We start from the raw sequence: 25,659 nt of genomic DNA, 5'->3' as shown, positions 1-25,659 counted from the left end.
GTACTTACGCCGTCAATCAACGCGCGTCCTCCACTGAGCATTGAGCGCGAAGGCGGGCGGAGAGCGAGCTCGGAGCCAGGTGATTTAATTCGAATTGAATAAAAGGCGCTGACTTTGGCTAGATGAGCTGTAAATGAAAGTTGGATTTTGGGAGAGGGGAGAAATATAGAGATACGAGGATTTTATTTTGTAAAGGGAAAGGTAGTGGAGAGGTAGCGGGGCGGGGCAGGGCAAGGTGAGGACCTTCAGCGGGCGACGCGGGACTGTGATGAGGAGAGGTGACAGTTTCGGTCAGGCGGACACGGCGGCAACTCGATGGAGGAGACCATAGATCTGGACTCGTTGCTCTACTTTGCTTCTAGTTTGTACCAGGGCTGGATCCGAGTATACGGTGAGTCCGGCTGTCAAGACGGTTAGTCCCGCGCGGCGACGATCACTTCCATCGCCCTCAAAGTTTCAGGGAGCCAGCAGGTGCACCTGTCCCATTTTTGTTTTGGTGTTGTGACTGAACCAACCTTCATCTGATCGGAATCAGTTCGGTTGCAATCATCGTTCCATCCAAGGCGACTCAATTATCGTACGTTCAAAACAAACGATTAATCACATTGGAAATGTGCACCCTTCTTTCCCCCCTCTCCCAAGCAGCGATCTTGCTTGTGTATGCTGCGCTTGAAATTGAATTTATTTTTGGTCAAGGAATAACTTACTGCATTTTGTGAGATGATTGATTTTTCTTTCCGAGGGGTGGATGTGTTGGGCGCGAGATGAGGGCACCTGTTGGGCGTGTGCATGGCAGCTCAAGTGTGGAAGTGCGGGCTGTGAATGCCTGCGAGGGCTGCAGACATCAAGGAAACGTGGACGGCATGTACAAGGTGTGTGTGCGAAACTGGATGCTGATGCTTCCAAACAGAGAAAGTTAATGCACTGGAGTTGGGTAGAAATGAACGGTCCCTGCATATTGCGAAGACATTGCATGAGAGAAGACAACAGGGATGCGAAGAAGGGAAAGTGTCTGGAGTTGAGCAGGGAGTAATCAGAGTAGACTTAGTGAAAATGCAATTGCGGATGCATTATGAGGAGTGTGTGCTCCTGAGTGCATAAGCTGAAAAACGCTTATGTAAACATGAAGTTCAAGTGCGGTTATAGGCAATTTATTAACTTCCAGAAAGTATAGAGAGCATGATCTTCTACAGGTGATCCACCTCTGCCTTTCTGTGTCAGTTCCCATTGCTCCCAATTCTCTGCTTGTTGGTGCCGAAAGCATGGTGACACTTGCAGGCAACCCCCCCAACCCCCAGCACATCCTCTGACTGTGTTGGTGGCAAATAAAGCTGATCTGCATATGTGTTAATGGAGCCATTTGTGTGTTGGTGTACGTGTTTGATTCTGTGGTAGTCTGGGTACTGAAGTGCTGAGTTGATGTGAGCCATACAAGTGAGGGATTGCAAACATGTGGGGCATACGTCTGGGTATCTCTGGCACATTCATACTTACTTTGAAACTTCCGCAATGTCAAAGGCCCAATGAATATCCAGCCGTTGCCTGATGGGTTGGGAATTCAGGGATTTGGACCTAGTGACAATGAAGAACTGGTAATGTATTTCCCATTTGGGATGGCTTGTAACTTTCAGGTGCCTGCATTGCTGATGTTCCCTTGCATCTGCTGCTTTTGTCTTGATATTAGAGCTGTGGGGTTTGGAGGTTTTGTTAGAATAGCCTAGGAAAGTAGTATTTGTAAGGTAGCACCATTGCTATACAGAGTGCATGTTTAGGATGGTGAATGAGCTGCCAGTTTTAGGTCTGCTTTGCTCAGGATTTTGTTGAACTTGAATTTGAGCAACACTCATCCAGACTTGTGCCTTGTACATGGTGCAAAGCCTTTAGGGTGCCAGATTGTGGGTTGCATTAATGTGGCTGGTTTAGTTGAGTTAGAGACCATTGGGTGAGACATAGTGACAGTAATGTCATTTATTGTCAGGAGGATGATGGTTAGATTTTCTGTTGTAAATGTAGGAAAATAAGAGCACAAGGAAGCAACTCAGCTGTTCAACCTGCCCTGATGTTCAATATGGCTATGGGCTATATACCCAGGCCACCTCTCCTGTACTGTGTCAGTTCCCCATAGCCCTCAATTCTCTGATCTATCAAAGAATATCTGCTTCCTCTTTAAATATCTCCAATGGTCTAGCTAACCTTTTATGGTAGAGAATTTCAGAGATCTGCCACCCTCTGCAAGAAGTAGCGCCTGTACTTCTCAGTCAAATGATCACATCCTGATTTATAACTGCCTGTACAAATGTAACAGGCTTGAATATTTCTGATCTGGGGAAGGTTAGTGTCTGGCATATTTGTGGCAGATGTGTTACTTCCCAAAGGAGTGGATATTTTAATTGATGGAAGGGGTGCCAGAAAATGGGTTTTGTTATAGAAGATGCAGAATTGCTTGATTTACTCTGCTTAATCCTGCAGTACTCCAGAAATGCAATGTTGATGTTGAAAGAGTAGAATGTATCACTTGCTGGAGAACATAAACTTCAGCCTGCTTCTTGGATGCACTATTAATATTAACTGGTCCAATTTAGTTTCTGCTTGGTGATGACTTCCAACATGTTGATGGCTAACGTTTTGACATTGAAAGTCTAACCAGCATTTGTTGGGAATGTCACAGGTGTTATTTGCTACATGTCAACCCATGTCTTATTGATTGCGCTATTTTGCACGTAGGCATAATCTACTTTGTTATCTGCATTGCCATGTTGGGAGTGGATACTCGGCATTTATCAATTCAATTTCGCGTAATGAAGGAATGTTTATTGAAGCTAGGACATTGTATTCCACTTTGCTAGAAATTACTTCAAGTAGAAACTTTCCTCCTTAATTTCCACTTATTTTTCTATGTTGTCATTCTTGGCCAGATGCTGTCAAAAATGATTAATTACTCTTGTCTTGTCTCAGAATTTTAGTTTACATGTTTACACCAAACCTTGAGCTGAGTCACCTAATGGAAACCAAACTGCCAACCAAAGGGTTCATTTGATAGCACTGCTGACAAACTTGGGATCACTTCACTGGGGAAAGAAAAGATCAGACTGGTAATATTTAACTGCATTGGACTTCTCCCGCTGCCTTGCTATCAACAAACCTGTTCCTTTGTTAGAACATTGATTAACTGGACAGAATGTTCCTCCCAATGAATGAACAGCCAACTTGTAACAAGATACTGTAATCATTGATCTGCATACCCTTGCAGATAGTACAATTGTAGATATTGTGAGAAGGTACACACGAGTGAGATAGATCAGTGGTGTTGCAACAACCTTGCACTTGGTCAGTAAGACCAAGGAATTGATGGTGGACTTTAGGAAGGGGAAGTGGGGAGAACACACACCAGTTCTCATCAAGAGGTCTGTAGTGGAAAAGGTGAAAAGTTCCTGGTTGTTAACATCGCTGAAGATTTATCCTGGGCCTCACATATTGATGTAACTACAAAGTAGGCATGCCAGCAGGTAGATTTCATTAAAAGTTTGAGGCGATTTGGTATTTCACCAAAGACACTTATGAATTTCTACCGATGTACTGTGGAGAGCATTCTAAGTGTCTGTCTGGTATGGAGATGCCAATTGAGTGATAAGCATAATGAAAATGATGGCTGAGGGTAAGAGCAGTGAAGCCCAATTCAATTTTCTACAACTAGTTTAGAAGCTATTTGTCATGTATTGTAATAAATCCAAGGTAATTCATGGAAGTTTTGTCCAACCAAATTTGTTGCAATCTTCATAATCAGTTATTAGGGTAGTTAGGAATACAACAACTTTTAGAGGGAATCCCCAGGTCTTGGGATCTTTAACATTGATGGCATTGCCACCAGTGGGGGGGGGGGTGATTTTAAATCTTCAAGTTACTATAGGAAGAGAGCTGGCATCAGTGACTATTTATAGAGGTGGAGGAGAATATGGAAATGGGGAGGGGTAACACTGAATTTACAGAACTGTTCTTGTTTGGACTCAACACTGCTCTCTATAACTAGATCTTGAACTTCTTGATGGAAAGACTTCAGTCAGTCTGAGTTGGTAGTAACATCTCAAGCTTCATTGCGTTGACCGCTGGTGCTCCTGAGGCTGTGTGCTCAGGCTTGCTGATGATGACTTACCAGATCCAGCTCAAATCGTGTCATCAAGTTTGGTGATGATATGACAGTGCTTGGCCTCGCCAGCAACAATGATGAGTCAGCATGCAGAGAAGAGGTAGAGAGGCTTGACAAGTGGTTTGAGAACAACAACCTGAGTCTTAACATGGACAAGACAGATGATTGTGAACTTCAGGAAGGCACAGGTTGACCACTCTTTTGCACATCGATAGTTCTGGTGAAGAGCCCAAAGTTCCTTGGTATACACATAATGGACGATCTAACTGAGACCCAAACACTACCTCACTGGATGAAAAGCTGCAGCAGTGTGTACACTTTCTGAGGAGACTAAAGTGTGCAAGGCTCCCCATTCTCCCCCCCATTCTAACAGCTTTCTAGAGAAGCACCAACAGAATGCCCTGTTTTACTGCATCTTTGTGTGGTATGGAAGTTGCAAGGCATCTGACCACAAGACCAATAGTAAAAACAGTCAAAGAGATCACCAATCGCTCACAACATGCTGGAGGAACTCAGCAGGTCGGGCAGCATCCGTGGAAACGATCAGTCAATGTTTCGGGCTGGAACTCTTTGTCAGGACTGAAGAGGGAAGGGGCAGAGGCCCTATAAAGAAGTTCGGGGGAGGGTGGGAAGGAGAAGGCTGGTAGGTTCCAGGTGAAAAACCAGTAAGAGGAAAGATAAAGGGGTGAGGGAGGGGAAGCAGGGAGGGGATAGGCAGGAAAGGTGAAGAAGGAATAGGGGAAAACACAATGGGTAGTAGAAGGAGGCGGAACCATGAGGGAGGAGATAGGCAGCTGGTAGAGGGGGCAGAGTGAAATAGGGATAGGGGAAGGGAGGGGGAGGGAATTACTGGAAGTTGGAGAATTCTATGTTTATACCAAGGGGCTGGGGACTACCTAGACGGTATGTGAGGTGTTGCTTCTGCAACCTCAGTTTAGCCTCATCACGGCAGTAGAGAAGGGCATGTATGGACATATCCGAATGGGAATGGGAAGCAGAGTTGAAGTGGGTGGCTACCGGGAGATCCTGTCTGTTGTGGCGGACAGAGGTCTCCCCCCTATTTATGACATTTACTGGGATTATTGTATATAAAGGACATTGTTGAGGATCCCTACTAGCCATCCTACAATCACTCTGGCCCCCTATTGTCAGTATGGAGGTACAGAAGCATCAGGATTAGAACTAGAGGATTGGGTAACAGCATCTTCCCTCAGGCTGTGAGACTAATGAATACCTTGCCTCCCCCGAGGTCTCGTCAGTAGGTCATTGAGTTGCTTACTGTATTGTTTACCTGTACTGTGTACTATATGCACTTTGATATTTTATGTACTTATTTGTGGTAATATTTTGTTTTATGTGTTGTGGGTGCACCATGGTCCGGAGGAACATTGTTTTATTTGGCTTAATATATGTAATGGGTGGAGGGATGGAGATGTGCAAGGTCTGGACAATTTAAGCACTGGGCCAGACTGAAAAGGACAGGGTGTCAGGGACAGGGGCGAGGCATGGGCTGGTTCAAATCACTGCTTCTCGAGGCTTCCTCGTCTCTGCGCTGAACTTAAACTTGTTACTCCGCAAGGTTTACTCATCTCTGCACCGAACTATGTGTCTGGCCTGCAACTATCACAGTGTGGACTCACTTTTGTGAACTTCAGTTCTGAATGACATTTGCTTACCTTTACTGTTTGCATGATTTTTCTTTTTTTTTATGCGCTGTGTGTTTGACAGTCTTCTTTTGTTTTGATGGATCTAGTGGGTTTCTTTGTTTTTAGCTGCCTGCAAGAGGATAAATCTCAAGGTTATATTAAGTAAATATACTTTGATAATAAAGCAACACACAGAAAAGATGCTGGTGAATGCAGCAGGCCAGGCAGCATCTATAGGAAGAGGTACAGTCGACGTTCTGGGCCGAGACCCTTCATCAGGATGAAACGTCGACTGTACCTCTTCCTATAGATTCTGCCTGGCCTGCTGCGTTCACCAGCACTTTTTGTGCGTGTTGCTTGAATTTCTAGCATCTGCAGCTTTCCTTGTGTTTGCCTTGATAATAAATGTACTTTGACTTGACCAAAGGAGGCGTAAGGCTCTCCTTCTTTCCGCTAGCCTGCAGGTTGCCCTTGGGCAAGGTGTAGCACCTGCTTAGCCCCCCTATATCAGGGTCACAGGAAACCATGGGAGCAGGTGGTGAATGGTCTTATGAGCAGCTGGTGTATATCACAAGTCCTGATTATGCAACCAGACAGACAATCTGTGAAGAGTATTGATAATGGCTGGGCGAACCCATCTTGTAAAGACACTGCTCAGAAGAAGGCAATGGCAAACCACTTCTGAAGAAAAAATTGTCAAGAACAATCGTAGCCGTGGAAAGCCTATGATCACCTACGTCATTGACATGGTACATAACAAACAATAAACTTGAACTTGATATAAGAGCATTTTGCTGTTGAGTCAATGGCTAGCAATGCAAATTGAACCATGTGATGAATGAATATGCTTAAGTAAAGGTCAGGGCAGGCAGTGGTGTTTTGAATGAACTCCAGTTTAGAAGATGGACTGGAAGAAGCTGGCAATAATGTGTTTGCTGGGGAAGAGAAATTCCCAAGTTGAAAGGGTATGAATAATTGCTTGGAGAGTCACCAATTTGGCCCATTCTAAGCACTGTGGTAATCCAGAAATACCCAGTTTTCTTTAAGCTTACAGCTATATCTGGGTAGGGATTAGATTCCTTTTTTATATAGATTTTTGTATTGATTTTCATCTACTTGTCAGTGTGGATTTTTATCCATACTACTTGATATGGTAACCATACCTCCACAGTGTTGTAATAAATGGCATCAAACACAACTGAGAAGGAACAAAGTGGAGAGAGGAACTAGTCTGTTGTTCCTAGGAATAAATGCATGTAAATTAGACTCTTAATAATATTGTACATTTTGGGTGCTTGTAACCTAGCCTGTGTTTCTACACTAAAGCAAAGACTGGGAAGACGTGGAGATGTTTAATTGAATGATGAAGTCATTCTTAGCACTGGGTATGCATAATGATATTAAAACAATGTGCAATATTTGCTTGTGTAGCTTGGCAAACTGGTTCAGCAATGGGTTGTGGTGCTTTAAGCAAATAACCTTACCTCATATTTGCAACAATATAGTGGAAACCTATTTAGTTCATGGAGTGCTCCTACATCTTATTTCCCTCTTACCCTGCAAATTGTTCCCTCTTACTCATGCACATCAACTCCTGTTTGATTCTTTCAGCCAATTAAATTACCAGCAAAGGTTCACGTAAGGAATCAAGAACAACCAGAAGGAATTCACTAGTTCACTGAAAGCACGTGTAAACTCCTCACAGACATCAAAGTCAGGATAGAATCTGGCTCCCAGGAACTGTGGCTGGAAGTATGCCTACAGAATAGTTCATCCTCCCATTTTAGATGTCCAACAGTGCATCTTGCAGTACTATGTAATGTGAAGAATTCTGCAGTTTTGTGTAATATGGAAAAACTAACTTTGGGATTTAACAGAAAAAAAAACATATAATCGTAACAAAAATAGAATACCATTGCTTTATCTGAGTGGCTTTCTGGTGCAGTGGTTAAATTATAGTTATTACATTGATGTTCTTGCTACATTTAAATTAACCTGCTGGAGCTGGGCAATAAATGCAGATGTTGATGATCACATCCAGGGAATGGAGATTTTACATTTAAGTGGAGTAATTATGGAATGTTTGAAATGTTCTTGAGTGATCATTTATAACGGTGTGCTCTGAAAAATTGTTGTTTAACATGGGGAATCTTTTTCTGTTCTAATGGATGTTAAACTCATTTGTATTGAAGAGTGTTATTCATATGATCTTGTCAGATAATGAAATGGAATTCTTCACAGTGCAGTGATGTTACCATTATTCTGAATGCAACTGAGAACAGTTGGTTGACTGCAGATCAACCATGCTGATATTTTGACTTGTGATTAAATGTCTTCTGAAAATGTAACTCGTGTGGAAATGGGGTACTTCGTGATTTAAAGAAAAATAGCATTTGATACCCATTTATAAAGCATAACAATCAACTGTGATCGTTAGAGACTGTGATATGAAGCCATAAGTAATAACAATATTAATCCCTAGGGCAGGGGTTCCCATCCTGGGGTCCACAGATCCCTTGCTTAATGGTACTGCTCCATGGAGTAAAAAAGGTTGGGAACACCTGCTTGGGTCAATGATGGGAGCTATATTTGGAATGTTCCTCAATCATTTTGATGGAGGATGGGATGGGGTATAATTTGCTGTCTGCTTCACAAAATAAATGTTGGCTATTTTATGCTGATTCTTGCAGGGTGCTGTAGCAACAAAGCTGTTGCATTACAGGAGCCAGCTGATGTAGGTGACACATTTTCAGCAGCAAGGAATGTTAGCCAAAATCCTCTATAGCACATGCTAAAAAGAAAACAATACAATACAATATTCTTTCATTTTTGTTCTCTACAGCAGGAATTTTGTGGAAGACCAGGATGCAGTTTTTTAAAGAATTACGGCCATTGCTAGAGGGTTCAAAGTGCAATTTTGGGTTCTGGAGTGACTATGACAGGAGCAGAATTGGGCCATTTAGCCTATTGAATTTGCTCTGCCATTTGGCTGGTTGTATTCCTGCTGTCAACCCATTCTCTTATCTTTTTCGCCATAATCTTTGACACTCTTACTAATCATAATATTGTATACCTAATAACTTATCCTCCACGACTGTCTGTGGCAATGAATTCCAGGCTTACTACTTTCTGGGTAAAGAAATTCCTCATCTAAAGTGAGATCCTTTTATTCTGAGGCTGTGCCCTCTGATCCTGAACTCTCCCACTACTGGGAACAATCTCCCATGCCCACCCTTCGCAGGCCTTTCAATATTTAGTAGATTTCAGTGAGATCTTCACTCCCACCATCACCCCCACCTTCTAATCTCCAGCAGATATATGCCCAGTGTCAAATGCTTCTCATTTGTTAATCTTTTCATCTCTAGGGTTTTTGTAAATCTCCAAACTCTTTCCAACACTAGCTCATCCTTGGGTATGGAACCAAAAGCGCAATACTCCAAAGGTGGTCTGATGAAAGCCTTAAAACATCAGCATTATACCCTCAAGCAACACACATCAAAGTTGCTGGTGAACCCTGAAATGTCGACTGTACCTCTTCCTAGAGATGCTGCCTGGCCTGCTGCATTCACCAGCAACTTTGATGTGTGTTGCTTGAATTTCCAGCATCTGCAGAATTCCTCGTGTTAGCATTATACCCTTGCCTTTATATTCTAGTCCTCTCAAGATGAATGCGAACACTTCATTTTTATCTTTCTTACTGCCAACTGAACCTGCAAGTGAACCTTTAGGGTAGGGATTCCCTACCTGTTTTATGCCATGGACCAACATCTTTAAGCAAGATCCCAGGTTGGAACCCCTGCTTTAGGGAATCCTGCACTAGGACTTCCAAGTTCCTTTTCACCTCCAATTTAACAAAAATCTCTCAGTATTCATATTCTTCCCAATGCTGTACACCACCTGCTGCTTCTTTGTTCAGTCTCCCCACTTGTCCAAGTCTTTCTGCAGACTCATTGCTTCCACAACACTACCTACACCCTCCACCTAACTTTGTATCATCCACAAACTTGGCCACAAAGCCATCAATTCTGTATTCTGGGTCATTAGCATAACATAAAAAGTAGCAGGTCTAATACTGACCCCTGCGGAGCACTGCTAGTACTGGCAGCCAATCAGAAAGGCCCCCTTTATTTCTACTGTTTGCTTTCTGCCAGTCAGCCAGTCTTCTGTCCTTACTCGTATATTTCCTGTAATATATGGGGTCTTATCTTGTTTAGTAGCCTTGTATGCAGCACCTTGTAAAAGGCCTTCTGAAAATACAAGAAAACACCATGTCCACTTATTTGTCTATCCTGTTTCTTTCAAGAATTCCAACAGATTTGTCAGACAAGGAAAGCATGCTGACTTCTGTTTATTTTATCATGTACTTCCAAGTATATTGAAACCTCACCCTTAATAATGGACTCTAAAATCTTAACACTGAGTTCAGGCTAACCAGCCTAAATTTAGACAGAATCTACAAGCATTTGGATAGACAGGGGCTTATTAGGGAGAGTCAAAATGGCTTTGTGCGTGGTAGGTCATGTTTGACCAATCTGTTGGAGTTTTTCGAGGAGGTTACCAGGAAAGTGGATGAAGGGAAGGCAGTGGATATTGTCTACATGGATTTCAGTAAGGCCTTTGACAAGGTCCCGCATGGGAGGTTAGTTAGGAAAATTCAGTGGCTAGGTATACATGGAGAGGTGGTAAATTGGATTAGACATTGGCTCGATGGAAGAAGCCAGAGAGTGGTGGTAGAGAATTGCTTCTCTGAGTGGAGGCCTGTGACTAGTGGTGTGCCACAGGGATCAGTGCTGGGTCCATTGTTATTTGTCATCTATATCAATGATCTGGATGATAATGTGGTAAATTGGATCAGCAAGTTTGCTGATGATACAAAGATTGGAGGTGTAGTAGACAGTGAGGAAGGTTTTCAGAGCCTGCAGAGGGACTTGGACCAGCTGTAAAAATGGGCTGAAAAATGGCAGATGGAGTTTAATACTGACAAGTGTGAGGTATTGCACGTTGGAAGGACAAACCAACGTAGAACATACAGGGTTAATGGTAAGGCACTGAGGAGTGCAGTGGAACAGAGGGATCTGGGAATACAGATACAAAATTCCCTAAAAGTGTCATCACAGGTAGATAGGGTCGTAAAGAGAGCTTTTGGTACATTGGCCTTTATTAATCAAAGTATTGAGTATAAGAGCTGGAATGTTATGATGAGGTTGTATAAGGCATTGGTGAGGCCGAATCTGGAGTATTGTGTTCAGTTTTGGTCACCAAATTACAGGAAGGATATAAATAAGGTTGAAAGAGTGCAGAGAAGGTTTACAAGGATGTTGCCGGGACTTGAGAAACTCAGTTACAGAGAAAGGTTGAATAGGTTAGGACTTTATTCCCTGGAGCGTAGAAGAATGAGGGGAGATTTGATAGAGGTATATAAAATTATGATGGGTATAGATAGAGTGAATGCAAGCAGGCTTTTTCCACTGAGGCAAGGGGAGAAAAAAAACCAGAGGACATGGGTTAAGGGTGAGGGGGGGGGAAAGTTTAAAGGGAACATTAGGGGGGGTTTCTTCACACAGAGAGTGGTGGGAGTATGGAATGAGCTGCTAGACGAGGTGGTAAATGCGGGTTCTTTTTTAACATTTAAGAATAAATTGGACAGATACATGGATGGGAGGTGTATGGAGGGATATGGTCCGTGTGCAGGTCAGTGGGACTAGGCAGAAAATGGTTCGGCACAGCCAAGAAGGGCCAAAGGGCCTGTTTCTGTGCTGTAGTTTCTATGGTTCTATTTTTCTATCTTTTGCCTCCCCTCCTACTTGGAGTGGAGTGACACCTGTGATTTTCCTTCCCCCCCCCACCCCAAGTTTTATTGAAGCATTCTTGACTCTAGTGATTCTTAAAAGATCATTGCTAATGCCTCCTCAATCACTTCAGATATGTCTTCCAGAACACTGAGGTGTGCTCCATCTGGTCTATGTGATTTATCCACCTTCAAACTTTTCTGCCTCCGAAGCACCTTAGTAATAGCAAGTACACCTGTGTCCGCCCCGACTCTCAAATTTCTGGCATGTTGCACAAGTGAAGACTGTTGCAAAATACACAACACCAAAACCAGATTTGCCTTTTCCCTAGTGGACTTGACAAGCTGTTCCAAAAAAACCATCTGATAGCTATTCTATAAATTTCTTCTCCTGGGATCCACTGCCAGCCTTTTTTTTTTCTCCCTCTCTTCAGTCTACCTGCATATTTCAATCTCCTGTGACTGCCATAACATTCTCTTTCTTACATACCTTTTCTATTTTCTATTGCAATTTGTCCTCCACATCCTGGCAACTATTCAGAGGCCTGTATAGAACTCCCATCAGTAAGTTTTTAACTCTTCCATTTTCTTAACTCTAACCAAGGATTCTACATATTCTGATCGTATGTCACTGGCTAAGGATTTAATTTAATTATTTTTACCAAGCGAGCCATCCCAGCCCCCTACCCATCTGGCTGTCTTTTTGATAGAAAGTGTATCTTTGAATGTTTCGCTCCCAGGTCTGAGCTTTTAGCTATAATTCAAAGTAAGTTTACTATCAAAGTACACATGTTACCATGTACAACCCTGAGATTCATTTTCTTGCAGGCATACTCAATAGATTCGTAATAGAATCAATAAAATACCACACTAAGTTGGGCATTGGGCCAGTGTGCAAAAGACGACAAACTATGCAAACACAAAAAGAAAGAACTAATAAATAAATAAACAATAAATATCAAGTATGTGAAATGAGTCCTTGAAAGTGAGTCCATAGGTAGTGAGAACACTTCAATGACAGGACAAGTGAAGTTGAGTGATGTTTTCCCCTTTGGTTCAGGAGCCTGATGAGGGGTAATAACCGTTCCTGAATCTGGTGGTGTGAGTCCTGAGGCTCCTGTAGCTCTTCCTGATGGCAGCAGTGAGAAGCAAGCATGTCCTGGGTGGTAGAGGTCCCTGATGATGAATGGTGCTTTCCTGTGACAATGCTTCCTGTAAATATGCATAATGGTGGGGAGAACTTTACCTGTGATGGCCTGGCCTGTATTTCCTACTTTTTGTAGGATTTTCCTTTCGAGGGCATTGGTGTCTCCATACCAGACTGTGATGCAGCCAGTGAATATACTCTTCACTACACATCTGTAGATGTTTGTCGCTGGAGTTTTAAATGTCATGCTGAATCTTTGAAATCTCCCAAGGAAGTAGAGGTGCTGCCATAATTAAATTTATGTGCTGGTCCCAGGACAGGTCTTCCAAAATAATAACACTGAGGAATTTAAAGTTGCTGACCATCTCCACCTGTGATCCTTTGATGACTGGCTCATAAACCTGTAGTTTCCTCCTTGTAAAGCTAATAATCAGTTCCTTGATATTGCTAACATTGAGTAAGAAATCTGCCACAATATTGTACCTGCCAATTTCTAACTGCATCACAAGCTTATCCACCTTGTTTCATATACTGTGGGCATTCAAATATAATGCCTTCAGTCCTGTATTCACTATCTCTCTCTTCCACTTGTCTCCATATTGCTGGAAATTAAAGTCTTATCCTTTTCCAAACACTGTGTTTTTCATTCCACAGACCTCAGGAACCTCTTCTGCACTCTTCTGCCTTTTTATTTTATCCATACTTTTCCAACCTGTTGAATCCACCCTCCCTACTCTTTAGTTTAAAACCCTATCCTGAGCCCCAGTTACGTTATTTGCCAGATCCATGGTCCCAATCTAGTTCAGGTGGAGCTCATCCCATTGGGACACTCTTTCTTTCGTCAGCACTGCCCACTTCTCCCACACCAATCTTTGTGCTATGCATTTAACTGTAATCTTTTTGACCCTGTGCTAATTTACACATTGCTCAGGTAAAAATCTAGATTACCTTTCGTTTGCTTTGCTTTTTAATTTAATCCCTAGCTGCTCAGATTCTCCAACAAAACCTCTTTTTTTCATTCTATCTACATCATTGGTACCCACTTGGACCACGGCAACTGGGTCTTCCCTTGCACTCAAATTCCTTTACAGGTCAGATGAGATGTCCTAAATCCAGGTACCAGACAGGCTACACACATCAAAGTTGCTGGTGAACGCAGCAGGCCAGGCAGCATCTCTAGGAAGAGGTGCAGTCGACGTTTCAGGCCGAGACCCTTCGTCAGGACTAACTGAAGGAAGAGTGAGTAAGGGATATGAAAGTTGGAGGGGGAGGGGGAGATCCAAAATGATAGGAGAAGACAGGAGAGGGAGGGATGGAGCCAAGAGCTGGACAGGTGATAGGCAAAAGGGATACGAGAGGATCATGGGACAGGAGGTCTGGGAAGAAAGACAAGGTGGGGGGGGAACCCAGAGGATGGGCAAGGGGTATATTCAGAGGGACAGAGGGAGAAAAAGGAGAGTGAAAGGAAGAATGTGTGTATAAAAATAAGTAACAGATGGGGTCCGAGGGGGAGGTGGGGCATTAGCGGAAGTTAGAGAAGTTGATGTTCATGCCATCAGGTTGGAGGACGGAATATAAGGTGTTGTTCCTCCAACCTGAGTGTGGCTTCATCTTTACAGTAGAGGAGGCCGTGGATAGACATGTCAGAATGGGAATGGGATGTGGAATTAAAATGTGTGACCACTGGGAGATCCTGCTTTCTCTGGCAGACAGAGCGTAGGTGTTCAGCAAAGCGGTCTCCCAGTCTGCGTCGGATCTCGCCAATATATAAAAGGCCACATCGGGAGCACCGGACGCAGTATATCACCCCAGCTGACTCACAGGTGAAGTGTTGCCTCACCCGGAAGGACTGTTTGGGGCCCTGAATGGTGGTAAGGGAGGAAGTGTAAGGGCATGTGTAGCACTTGTTCTGCTTACACGGATAAGTGCCAGGAGGGAGATCAGTGGGGAGGGATGGGGGGGACGAATGGACAAGGGAGTTGCTTAGGGAGCGATCCCTGCGGAATGCAGAGAGAGTGGGGGAGGGAAAGATGTGCTTAGTGGTGGGATCCCGTTGGAGGTGGCGGAAGTTACGGAGAATAATATGTTGGACCCGGAGGCTGGTGGGGTGGTAGGTGAGGACCAGGGGAACCCTATTCCTAGTGGGGTGGCGGGAGGATGGAGTGAGAGCAGATGTACGTGAAATGGGGGAGGTGTGTTTAAGAGCAGAGTTGATAGTGGAGGAAGGGAAGCCCCTTTCTTTAAAAAAAGGAAGACATCTCCCTCGTCCTAGAAGGAAAAGCCTCATCCTGAGAGCAGATGCGGCGGAGATGGAGGAATTGCGAGAAGGGGATGGCATTTTTGCAAGAGACAGGGTGAGAAGAGGAATAGTCCAGATAGCTGTGAGAGTTAGTAGGCTTATAGTAGACATCAGTGGATAAGCTGTCTCCAGAGACAGAGACAGAAAGACCTAGAAAGGGGAGGGAGGTGTCGGAAATGGACCAGGTAAACTTGAGGGCAGGGTGAAAGTTGGAGGCAAAGTTAATAAAGTCAACGAGCTCTGCAGGCGTGCAGGAAGCAGCGCCAATGCAGTCGTCGAGGTAGTGAAGGAAAAGTGGGGGACAGATACCAGAATAGGCACGGAACATAGATTGTTCCACAAAGCCAACAAAAAGGCAGGCATAGCTAGGACTCATATGGGTGCCCATAGCTACACCTTTAGTTTGGAGGAAGTGGGAGGAGCCAAAGGAGAAATTATTAAGAGTAAGGACTAATTCCGCTAGACGGAGCAGAGTGGTGGTAGAGGGGAACTGATTAGGTCTGGAATCCAAAAAGAAGCGTAGAGCTTTGAGACCTTCCTGATGGGGGATGGAAGTATATAGGGACTGGACATCCATGGTGGAAATAAAGCGGTGGGGGCCAGGGAACTTAAAATCATAGAAAAGTTTAAGAGCGTGAGAAGTGTCACGAACATAGGTAGGAAGGGATTGAACAAGGGGGGATAAAACCATGTTGAGGTATGCAGAAACGAGTTCGGTGGGGCAGGAGCAAGCTGAGGCAATAGGTCGGCCAGGCCAGACAGGCTACACGGTCTTCAGGATTCTCGATCATTCTAAGAAATTTGCTTATTCTCCTGGCTGTACTATCCACAATACAATTACATTTATCTTTATAAACTACATTTATCGATTTCTTCTGGTAAAAGCCCCCCCCCCCCATTTCCTCCTCCCAACTACCCTCTTTCTCTATTCTCCACTCTGACCTTTTTACTGCTTCTCACCTACCTATCACCTCCCCTTGGGTCCCTTCCTTCTCTTTCTCCTGTGGTCCATTCTGCTCTTGTGTCAGATTCCTTCTTCTCCAGCCCTTGACCTTTCCCATCCACCTGCCTTCACCTATCACCTTTGGGCTTGCCTCCTTCTCCTCCCCCACCTTTTTATTCTGGCATCTTTCTACTTCCTTTTCCATCCTGAGGAAGGAAACATCGATTACTTATTCATTTCCATAGATACTGCCTGACCTGCTGAGTTCCTCCAGCATTTTATGTGCTTTGCTTTGGATTTCCAGCATCTGCAGACTTTCTTCTGTTTACATTTAACTTCTGTTTTTCTCCCCCCACCACCAAGCACATCTTTCCCTCCCCCCTTCCCCGCCCCCAATTTCTGCTTTCCACAGGGATCGCTCCCTATGCGACTCCCTTGTCCATTCATCCTTCCTCACTGATTTCCCTCCTGGCACTTAACCTTGCAAATGAAACAAGTGCTACATCTGTCCCTACACCTCCTCCTTCACTACCATTCAGGGCCTTCTAGGTGAGGCAACACTTCAACTTGAGTCTGTTGAGGTCACTTACTGTGTTCGGTGCTTTTGGTGTGGCCTTCTGTATATTGGTGAGACCTGACAGAGATTGGGAGAGCTCTTCGCCAAACATCTACGCTCCATCCGCCAGAACAAGTGGGATCTCCCAGTGACCACCCATTTTAATTCCACTTCCCATTCCCTTTCCGATATATCCATCCCTGGCCTCCTCCACTGTTGTGATGAGGCCACACTTCGGTTGGAGGAACAACACCTTGTATTCTGTTCGGGAAGCCTGATGGCATGGACATTGATTTCTCAAACTTCTGGTAATGCCCCCCAATCCCTCTTCTCTATTTCCCATCCCCCCTTTCCCTCTCTCACCTTATCTCCTTGCCTGTCCATCACCTTCCTCTGGTGCTCCTCCCCTTTTTCTTTCTTCCATGGCCTTCTGTCTCTTTCACCAAACAACTTCCCAGCTCTTTGTCCCTCTCTTTCCAAATTTCTTTCTGGTGTTTCTCTCTCCCTTCCCCGCACCTTTTAAATCTACTCCTCAGCTTTTTTCCTCCAGTCCTGCCTGCGGGTTTTGGCCTGAAATGTCAACTGTACTTTTTTTTTCCCATAGATGCTGCTTGGCTTGCTGAGTTTCTTCAGCATTTTGTGTGTGTTGCTCTGATTTCCAGCATCTGCAGATTTTCTCTTGTTTAGGGGTCTTAACTGGTCTTCACTAAAGCCTGAAAGTCCTCCACTGTTACACTGGGCCCCTGTTGCAGTATCCTCTTAATTTTTTTTATTGGCAGCTAGTGTCTAATAAGCCATGCCCACAATGTTCAGCAGAACAACACAAGCAACAGCAGCAAACTCCTTTCCCGCCCAATCACTCACACAAATAGGCCTCCAGTCCCAGGGGAGGCCACCTCTGGGCCTCCAGTCCTTCACTCTAGACTCTCAGATTCCTGGATTTGCTCCTGAAAAGTGAAACTCATCAGCAGCAAAATTTGCTGTTTTAACTTCTTCCTGCTCTCGCTCTTGTACTTATTGCTGGAACTGCTTAAGATTTAATAAAAGCCTATAGTCATTAAATATTTCTTATTAGTACATTTGAAGGATAATGCAAGCAGATGACTATCCCAAAGGGCGAACTGCATTCTCGTTTTGCTAAATGGTTAAAGAATTTTGGAACTGGGATTCATGTTGAAGTGTTTTGGTACTTCAGAACGGGGGTTAAAGGAGTCTCAATGTAGCCATCTTCTGGCCGAAGTCAGTGTGAATATAATTAGGAAATGGATATTTTTTTAACTACTTGTAGCTTTTGTCTTAATTTTAGTGAACACGTTTGTATAAATAGCTGGAAACGTAGCATGGTTAGACATTGGAACATTCTGTTCTTGTAGTTGTGCATATTATGTAGCTACTGCATTGTGTAATAGTTGGAATGTGGATGCATTTCTGGTTCTTGGTGGTGCATTGCTGCTGTTATTGTTTAGAATCTGTATGGATGTTTGAAGAATTGGAAACCTTACTAAAAATTAATTTTTTTTTCAGCATGCAGTTAAGACCAGTAAATGGCAAAATATATTTTCGTTTTAGTGGGCAAAGTATTTTGAATCATCATTTGTAAGCTCCCAATTTTGCTACAATAGCCTCCATTGAATGAAATTAGTCAGTAATTCCTTTAATTATAGTGTATACACACAGTGACCAATTTATGAGGTACATCTGTACTCCATGTTAATGCAAACATCTAATCAGCCAACAATGTGGCAGCAACTCAATGCATAAAAGCACACAGACATGGTCAAGAGGTTCAATTGTCGTTCAGAGCAAATATCAGAATAGGGAAGAAATGTGGAATGATTGTTGGTGCCAGACAGGCTGCTTGAAGATCTCAGAGCAACACTCACAACACGCTGGAGGAACTCAGCAGGTCGGGCAGCATCCGTGGAAAAGATTGGTTGACGTTTCGGGCCGGAACCCTTTGTCAGGAGGATCTCAGAAACTGCTCATCCCCTGAGATTCTCAGTGGTCTCTCGAGTTTACAGGCAATTATGAGGAAAAACAAACAAAATCCACTGAGTTGCATTCCTGTGGGTGAAACCGCCTTGTTAATGAGAGAACAACAGGAATTCTGCGGATGCTGGAAATTCAAGCAACACACATTAAAGTTTGCTGGTGAATGCAGCAGGCCAGGCAGCATCTCTAGGAAGACGTACAGTCGACGTTTCAGGCCGAGACCCTTTGTCAGGACTAACTGAAGGAAGAATTAGTAAGAGATTTGAAAGTGGGAGGGGGAGGGGGAGATCCAAAATGATAGGAGAAGACAGGAGGGGGAGGGATGGAGCCAAGAGCTGGACAGGTGATAGGCAAAGGGGATATGAGAGAATCATGGGACAGGAGATCCGGGGAGAAAGACAAGGGGGGAGGGGAACTCCGGGGAGAAAGGGGGGGGGGAACTCTGGGGAGAAAGACAAGGGGGGGGAACTGATGGCATGAACATTGACTTCTCTAACTTCTGCTAATGCCCCACCTCCCCCTCGTACCCCATCTGTTATTTATTTTTATACACACATTCTTTCTCTCACTCTCCTTTTTCTCCCTCTGTCCCTCTGACTATACCCCTTGCCCATCCTCTGGGTTTCCCCCCTTGTCTTTCTCTCCGGACCTCCTGTCCCATGATGCTCTCATATCCCCTTTGCCAATCACCTGTCCAGCTCTTGGCTCCATCCCTCCCCCTCCTGTCTTCTCCTATCATTTTGGATCTCCCCTCCCACTCCCACTTTCAGATCTCTTACTAATTCTTCCTTCAGTTAGTCCTGACGAAGGGTCTCAGCCTGAAACGTCGACTGTACCTCTTCCTAGAGATGCTGCCTGGCCTGCTGCGTTCACCAGCAACTTTGATGTGTGTTGCTTGTTAATGAGAGGGGTCAGAGGAGGATGGCCAGACTGGTTCAAGCTGACAGGATTGCAATAGTAACCACATGTTACAACAGTGCTGTGTAGAAGAGCATCTCTGAATGCACAACATGTCAAACCTTGAAGTGGATGAGCCACAGCAGCAGAAGACTATGAACATACACTCAGTGGCCATAGGAGGTACGTAATAAAAAGGTCACTACATTTTATATTTCTAAAATAGTTTCTAATACTCATTTTGCTAAAGCATATTGGAGTATTGTCTTTGATATTGAATAAGTATACAGAGACCTGCTACAGTATATCAGTCACTGATGTCTTTTTAAATCCCATCAAGGTAGTTGGATCATAACTATCTATCAATCTAGTACTTTTGTGCTTGCTATTATTGAAACTCTATCAGTAATGGCCATTATGAAACCACTAATCATTAAAAATCTAGTTAATTAAAATGCTTCAGGGAAGGAAATGTACAGTATGGAAGGGATTTGCCCCTCCTGACTATCTTTAGAAATGATTTCCGGTCAATTAAAGATGGACAAAAAATATCGTCCTTGTCATGAAAGCCCTCATCCCACAGTGAACTTTGTAGAACATCTATGCTCAGTTCATAAAGCTGGTCCTGGGCTTCCATTTAGTTCTCCAGCTTCTCCTTCCCTGACCTTGGTAATGTAGGAGGCCAAAGATTATGCAGTTTCTTGGAGCAGCATCTCCTGCTTCCTATGGAAATGTGTAGACATCTGGCATCTATATTGTAGATTTCAGTTTTTTTTTTCTCTCTCTCTTTCTCCCCCAGCAGATCCAGCTACCCCTTTTCCTGCTTTAATTATTTTCCCACTCATTTGACTTTAAATAACTAGTAATTTGGCAACTTTTGTTTACGTGCTGTAATATTCTGTCCATTCTATCATCTCTACAATTTAAAACTCCCTTTCAGTTCTGAAGAGGGGTTCTTGACCTGAAAGTTGAATGTTTCTTTTTTCATGGGTGCTGCTTGACTTGGGTTTGTTTTGGATTTCCTGTATCTATAGTTGGTTTACTTTGATAATGGAAGTTCGATTGCAGTGACCCGTGCCCTATTATGCTTTCCTCCCTTTCTGCCTAACACCACTGACCCAAAGGTAATTAGGTAAAACCCACAATCTCAAAATATGAAGTCCTCCAATTCCTTCTGCAGTGTCCAAGACCTGTAGATCATAGATTTGTTTTTTAAGCATTGTATTCTGATTTCTTATCTCTTTCTCCATATTGCAGTGGACTTGATGCTTCGTCTTAGTCTTTGTTAGTGTTGATAAATTTTTATTCTTTATCAATTACAAGCTGTAGCATTACTAGAAATATTCTCATCAGCTCTACAATTTGTGTTGTTGATGATGGAGGCAATCTGAATAATCAGTTTGCAATTTGCTTCTGTTAAACAGTAATTTTCTTTATGTCCTGGAGTGATTACATTTAAAATATTGCAAGAAATGTTCATTGGCTTGATTGCTTTTGAATTTTAACTTGTGTATATATACTTGAGTACCAATAGTGCTTTATTTCTCTATTTTTATTCTGTGTGTTGTTGAAGACTAGTGTGTGTATTTAGCTGCTTGGTTTTAAACACCTTGGGCAGTATATTTCATTTCTCAAAGTTCAAAGTAAATTTATTGTTAAAGAAATTGTATGTAGCCACATATTACCCTGCGATTCATTTTCTTGCAAGTATTTACAGAAAAAAAGAAATACAATAGTATTTTATGAGAAGTCGATATAAACAAAGATATAGAAGCAACCAATGTCTAAAAGAAGACAAACTGCAAAGAAAAATGATACAGTATTGAGAATATGAGTTATATAGTTTTTGAAATTTTAATCATTAACCATCTCAGTCTAATCATTGATTAGATAACCTATTAGAGATCTTTCTGTTACCTAATAGGATGTTAGCAGGAAAATAGTATGACAGGTACTTTTTTTTTAAAAAAAGTAATATTTATAGCAGTAAATTGAAGTACGTTATGTAATGCACTTGGATCACATGAACTTCCAAAAAAAAAATTGTAGTTTGGTTGTGGCAAAATTGCAGTCGTCATTTTTACTTGGAAGAAATTTGCAAAATTGTATGTGTATTCATTTCCTAGGGCAGAAACAAATTATAAGTGCATTGACTTGTACCACGTTGTCATGTCATGTGTGTATTATCTTTTAGTAACTTATTCCTTGTGGCCAGGTAGCTTATTGCTCCAGTCCAGGGGTGTAATTGGATTGGATTTGTTGCAGAAAAATGTCAGAAGTCTATGATTGGGGTGGAGGTCAGGGATCCTGGAAATTGAAGCAATTTGGATGATGTGACGCATTACAGAATCGGCAGTGTCTGAATTTGCAGTTCAGGTGAAGGCTTGCAAACTTATTCTTGATCCCTAAACAATATTTCAATGTAAGATTACCAGTTTGGATAAGTGCACCTGCATGTGTCATAAGGAACACAACAGGTGAGTGTGTGGGTGCTGATCTCATTTGTCAGTTGCAAGATGAGCTCCAGTGGTACATCATTAGGGGGGAGGAAAACTAACACCAGTATTAAATGAATCTAAACAATATCTGTTGTGCTTGCCCTAGGGAACTGATCCTTTTGTTAGTTTGCTCATGAAGATTGTATGTTGCTTATTATACTTCCCCTGATGTTCCTTGTTTTCCAACTGTCCGTTGACTATAATTGCAAAAGTTGTTTGACAAACTGATCCTCCTGTTATTATTCTTCATTTGTCTTAAATTTGATACTTTAGTGAGTGAATCAATTGTGTGCCCATTAGAGTTAAGTAATGTCTTTATACAATTAATGCATGCTTGTTCTGTGGTAGTATTTCATAAGGCATAAAATTTCTTAAAGCTACAATCTCACTTTCTGAATTGAGAGGGTCTAAAAGCTGCTTTTAAACAGTTTGTTTTTCTCCAAGAAATATCTGTTTACTTTCACTCAACTTTACAAAATTCTAGACCTCTCCTGTAGCAGATACATTTTAAAGTCTTGAACTGTTTAGAAAGAAGGCGAACCTCTATCTTAAGCCTGTTCGGACCATGTCTGGATTTGAGACTTTGAAGTCTGCCGATTGAATATCTTACTTGAGCGTGTGGTGGGCCAGTGAGCTTTGTACAATGCATTTAGTTGAGCAGGCACGACTGGCACCATCTCTGGATTATCCTAACCACTGCCACCAAATTTGTAGTTCTCTTACCCTAGTGCAGTGCGCTCGCTTCTACCTCCTACCCAAGATATACAAACCAGACTGCCTGAGTGAGTAGGTCTGTTGTCTCTGCCTGCACCTGCTTTACTGAATTCATGTGCCCATATCTCAAATCCATTCTATTCATCTTTGGTTCAGTCCCTTCGCACCTATATCTGTGACACTTATCATACCCTCTATCTTCTCAGTAACTTTCAATTCCCTGGCCCTGACACCTCATCTTCACCATGGATGGTCAGTTCCTCCACATCTCTATCCCCCATCAGGAAGGCCTCAAAGCCCTCCGCTTCTTTCTTGACAGAAGAACCAACCAATACTCTTCTACCACCACCCTCCTCCATCTGGCAGAACTGGTCCTCAGCCTGAACAATTTTACCTTTGGCTCCTCCCACTTTCTGCAAACCTGAAGGGTAGCCTTGGACACTCACATGGGCCCAAGCTATGCCTCTCTCTTCATTGGCTGTGTAGAACAGTCCATGTTTGAAGCCTTCCCCAGTTATACTTCCCAACTCTTCCTCTGCTACATTGACAACTGTATTGACACTGCTTCATGCACCCATGCCAAGTTCATAAATTTCATCAATTTTGCCTCGGAAGTTCCACTTTGCCCTTGAATTCACTTGGACCATCTCTGGCACCACCTCCTCCTTTCTTGATCACTCTGCCTCCATCTGGCAGTTGACGTATTTTATAAACCTATTGTTCCCATAGTTATCTTGACTATACCTCTTCCCACCCTATCTCCAGTAAAAATGCTATTCCCGTCTCTGTTTCTTCGTCTTTGCCGCATCTCTTCTCAGGATGCAGCTTTCTATTCCAGGGCATCAGATGACTTCCTTTTAAAGAACGGTTTCTTCCATCTACTATTGATGGTTCCCTTACCTGCATCTCTTCCTTTTCTTCTACATCTGTGCTCACCCCATCTTCCTGCCATCATAAAAGTGATCAAGTCCCTCTTGTCCTTGCCTGCCACCCTATCAGCCTCTGCATCCTGCGAATCTGTTGGGGTCGTCGATTGTGTCCGCTGCTCCTGGTGCAGCCTCTACATTGGTAAGATCCTTCGTAAATTGGGGGACCACTTCGTTAAGCACCTCTGCACTATCCTGCGCAAGCAGGACTTCCTGGTGACCAAACATTTTAATCCCGATTCCCATTCTGACATATTGACCCATGGTCTCTTCTTGTGCCAAGATGAAGCCACCCTCAGGGTATCCTCTAACTTGATAGTAAGAATATCAATTTCCCCTTCCGGTGAACTCAATCTCTCTCTCTGTCTCTCTCCACCCGCCCCCCACCCTTCCTCTGTTCCCCACTCTGACATTTTACTTCTTCTCACCTACCTATTATTTCCCCCGGGTACTCTCTTCCTTCCCATTCTCATATTGTCCATTTGCCTCTCCTATCAGATTCTTTCTTCTCCAGCCCTTGACCTTTTCCACCCACCTGGCTTCACCTCTTGCCTTCCAGCTAACCTCTTTCCCTTTCTCTCTTGCCCAACTCCCTCCCCAGCTTTTAATTCAGGCATCTCCCTCTTTCCCTCTCAGTCCTGAAAAAGGGTCTCTGCCTTAAATGCCAACTGTTTACTCTTTTCTATAGATGCTCCCTGACCTGATCAAATCTCTTACTAGCTCTTCTTTCAGTTTGTCCTGATGAAGGGTCTTGGCCCGAAACGTCGACTGTACCTCTTCCTAGAGATGCTGCCTGGTCTGTTGCATTCCATCAGCAACTTTTGGGTGTGTTGCTCCCTGACCTGCTGAGTTCCTGTGTTGCTTTCGATTTCCAGCAACTGCAGATTTTCTTGTTTATGTCTCTGGATTATATACCTCTCTGACAAGATGCAGCTTCCAGCTTTCTGAGATTTATCTGCAAACTGCATTAAGGCCAAAATATCAAAAGTTCAAAGTAAATTTATTATCAAAGTACATATATGTCACCATATACAACCTGGAGATTCACTTTCTTGCAAACATTCACAGTAAATACAAGGAACACAAGAGAATCAATGAAAGACCACACCCAACTGGATGGACAAATAACTAATGTTTTAAGGACAGCAAACTGTGCAAATAAAAAAAAACAAATAATTAAATATCGAGAACATGAAATGAAGAGTCCTTGAAGGCAAGTCCGTAGGTTGTGGGAATATTTCAGTGATAGGGCAAGTGAAGTTATCCCCTTTGCTTTGAAGAGCCTGATGGTTATAGGGTAATAACTGTACCTGAACCTGTTGGTGTGGTCCTGAGGCTCTTGTACCTCCTGGTAGAAGTGAGAAGAGAGCATGGCCTGGATGGTGGGAGTTCTTGATGGATGCTGCTTTCCTGCGACAGAGTTCCATATAGATGTGCTCAGAGGTGGGAGGGCTTTACCAGTGATGGACTGGGTTGTAATCCACTACTCTTTTTGTAGGCTTTTCATTCAGGGGCAATGGTGTCCCATACCAGGTTGTGATGCAACCAGTCAATGTACTGGTGGGGTAAAAGTAGGGTAAAGGAGAAAGCATTAGAATAAGATTCCAAATGCAATTTTTCTGAAATTATAAAAAATGAGTTAATATCGCTGAAGTACTTTGAAATCAGTTATGGTATGAATCAACTCTTATGTTAGATAACAGCCTGCAGAGTCTAAGAATTGTGTTGATGGCAGCTCGTAAGTGTTGCCATGCTTCAGTTGCCAACATAGCCTGCCTACAACTCTCTGACCCAAACTGTATACCTTTGGAATGTGGGAGGAAAATGGAGTACCCAGAGAGAACATTCTGTCAGGGAGAGAATGTACAAACTCCTTATTGATGGCGGTGTGAATGAACCCTGAACAGTGAACACTGTGCTGTAAAGTGATTGTGCTGCACTACCATACTACCCCATTGTAATGGTGGTACCTCATGGTAATGTGTCATCCATCATTAAAGACCCTCAGCTTCTGGGATATGCTCTCTTCACTTTACACCATCAGGAATGAGATACAGGAGCCTGAACATCCACACTCAATATTAACAATGCCTCTTTTCTCCTCCTCCA

At 43.1% G+C, this 25,659-nt stretch overlaps 1 protein-coding gene across 4 annotated transcripts in view; it reads left to right on the top strand.

Moving 5' to 3' along the window:
• The first annotated feature begins 208 nt into the window (after positions 1–208).
• The window catches only part of LOC134359795 (disabled homolog 2-interacting protein-like), a 609,971-nt gene continuing 584,520 nt past the window's right edge, over positions 209–25,659 (top strand). For 2 of the 4 annotated variants that reach the window (XM_063073440.1, XM_063073442.1), the window contains exon 1: positions 209–391. In XM_063073440.1, the coding sequence (XP_062929510.1) occupies positions 316–391 (76 nt within the window). In that variant the 5' untranslated portion in view covers positions 209–315. Of the gene's footprint in view, positions 392–854; positions 873–25,659 lie in introns of those variants that run through there. The other 2 variants (XM_063073438.1, XM_063073441.1) reach the window with 2 other exon arrangements.

The sequence above is a fragment of the Mobula hypostoma genome, chromosome 21, assembly GCF_963921235.1.
Source record: "Mobula hypostoma chromosome 21, sMobHyp1.1, whole genome shotgun sequence".
Classification (NCBI taxonomy): domain Eukaryota; kingdom Metazoa; phylum Chordata; class Chondrichthyes; order Myliobatiformes; family Myliobatidae; genus Mobula; species Mobula hypostoma.
This window is presented reverse-complemented; position numbering and strand designations above follow the sequence as displayed.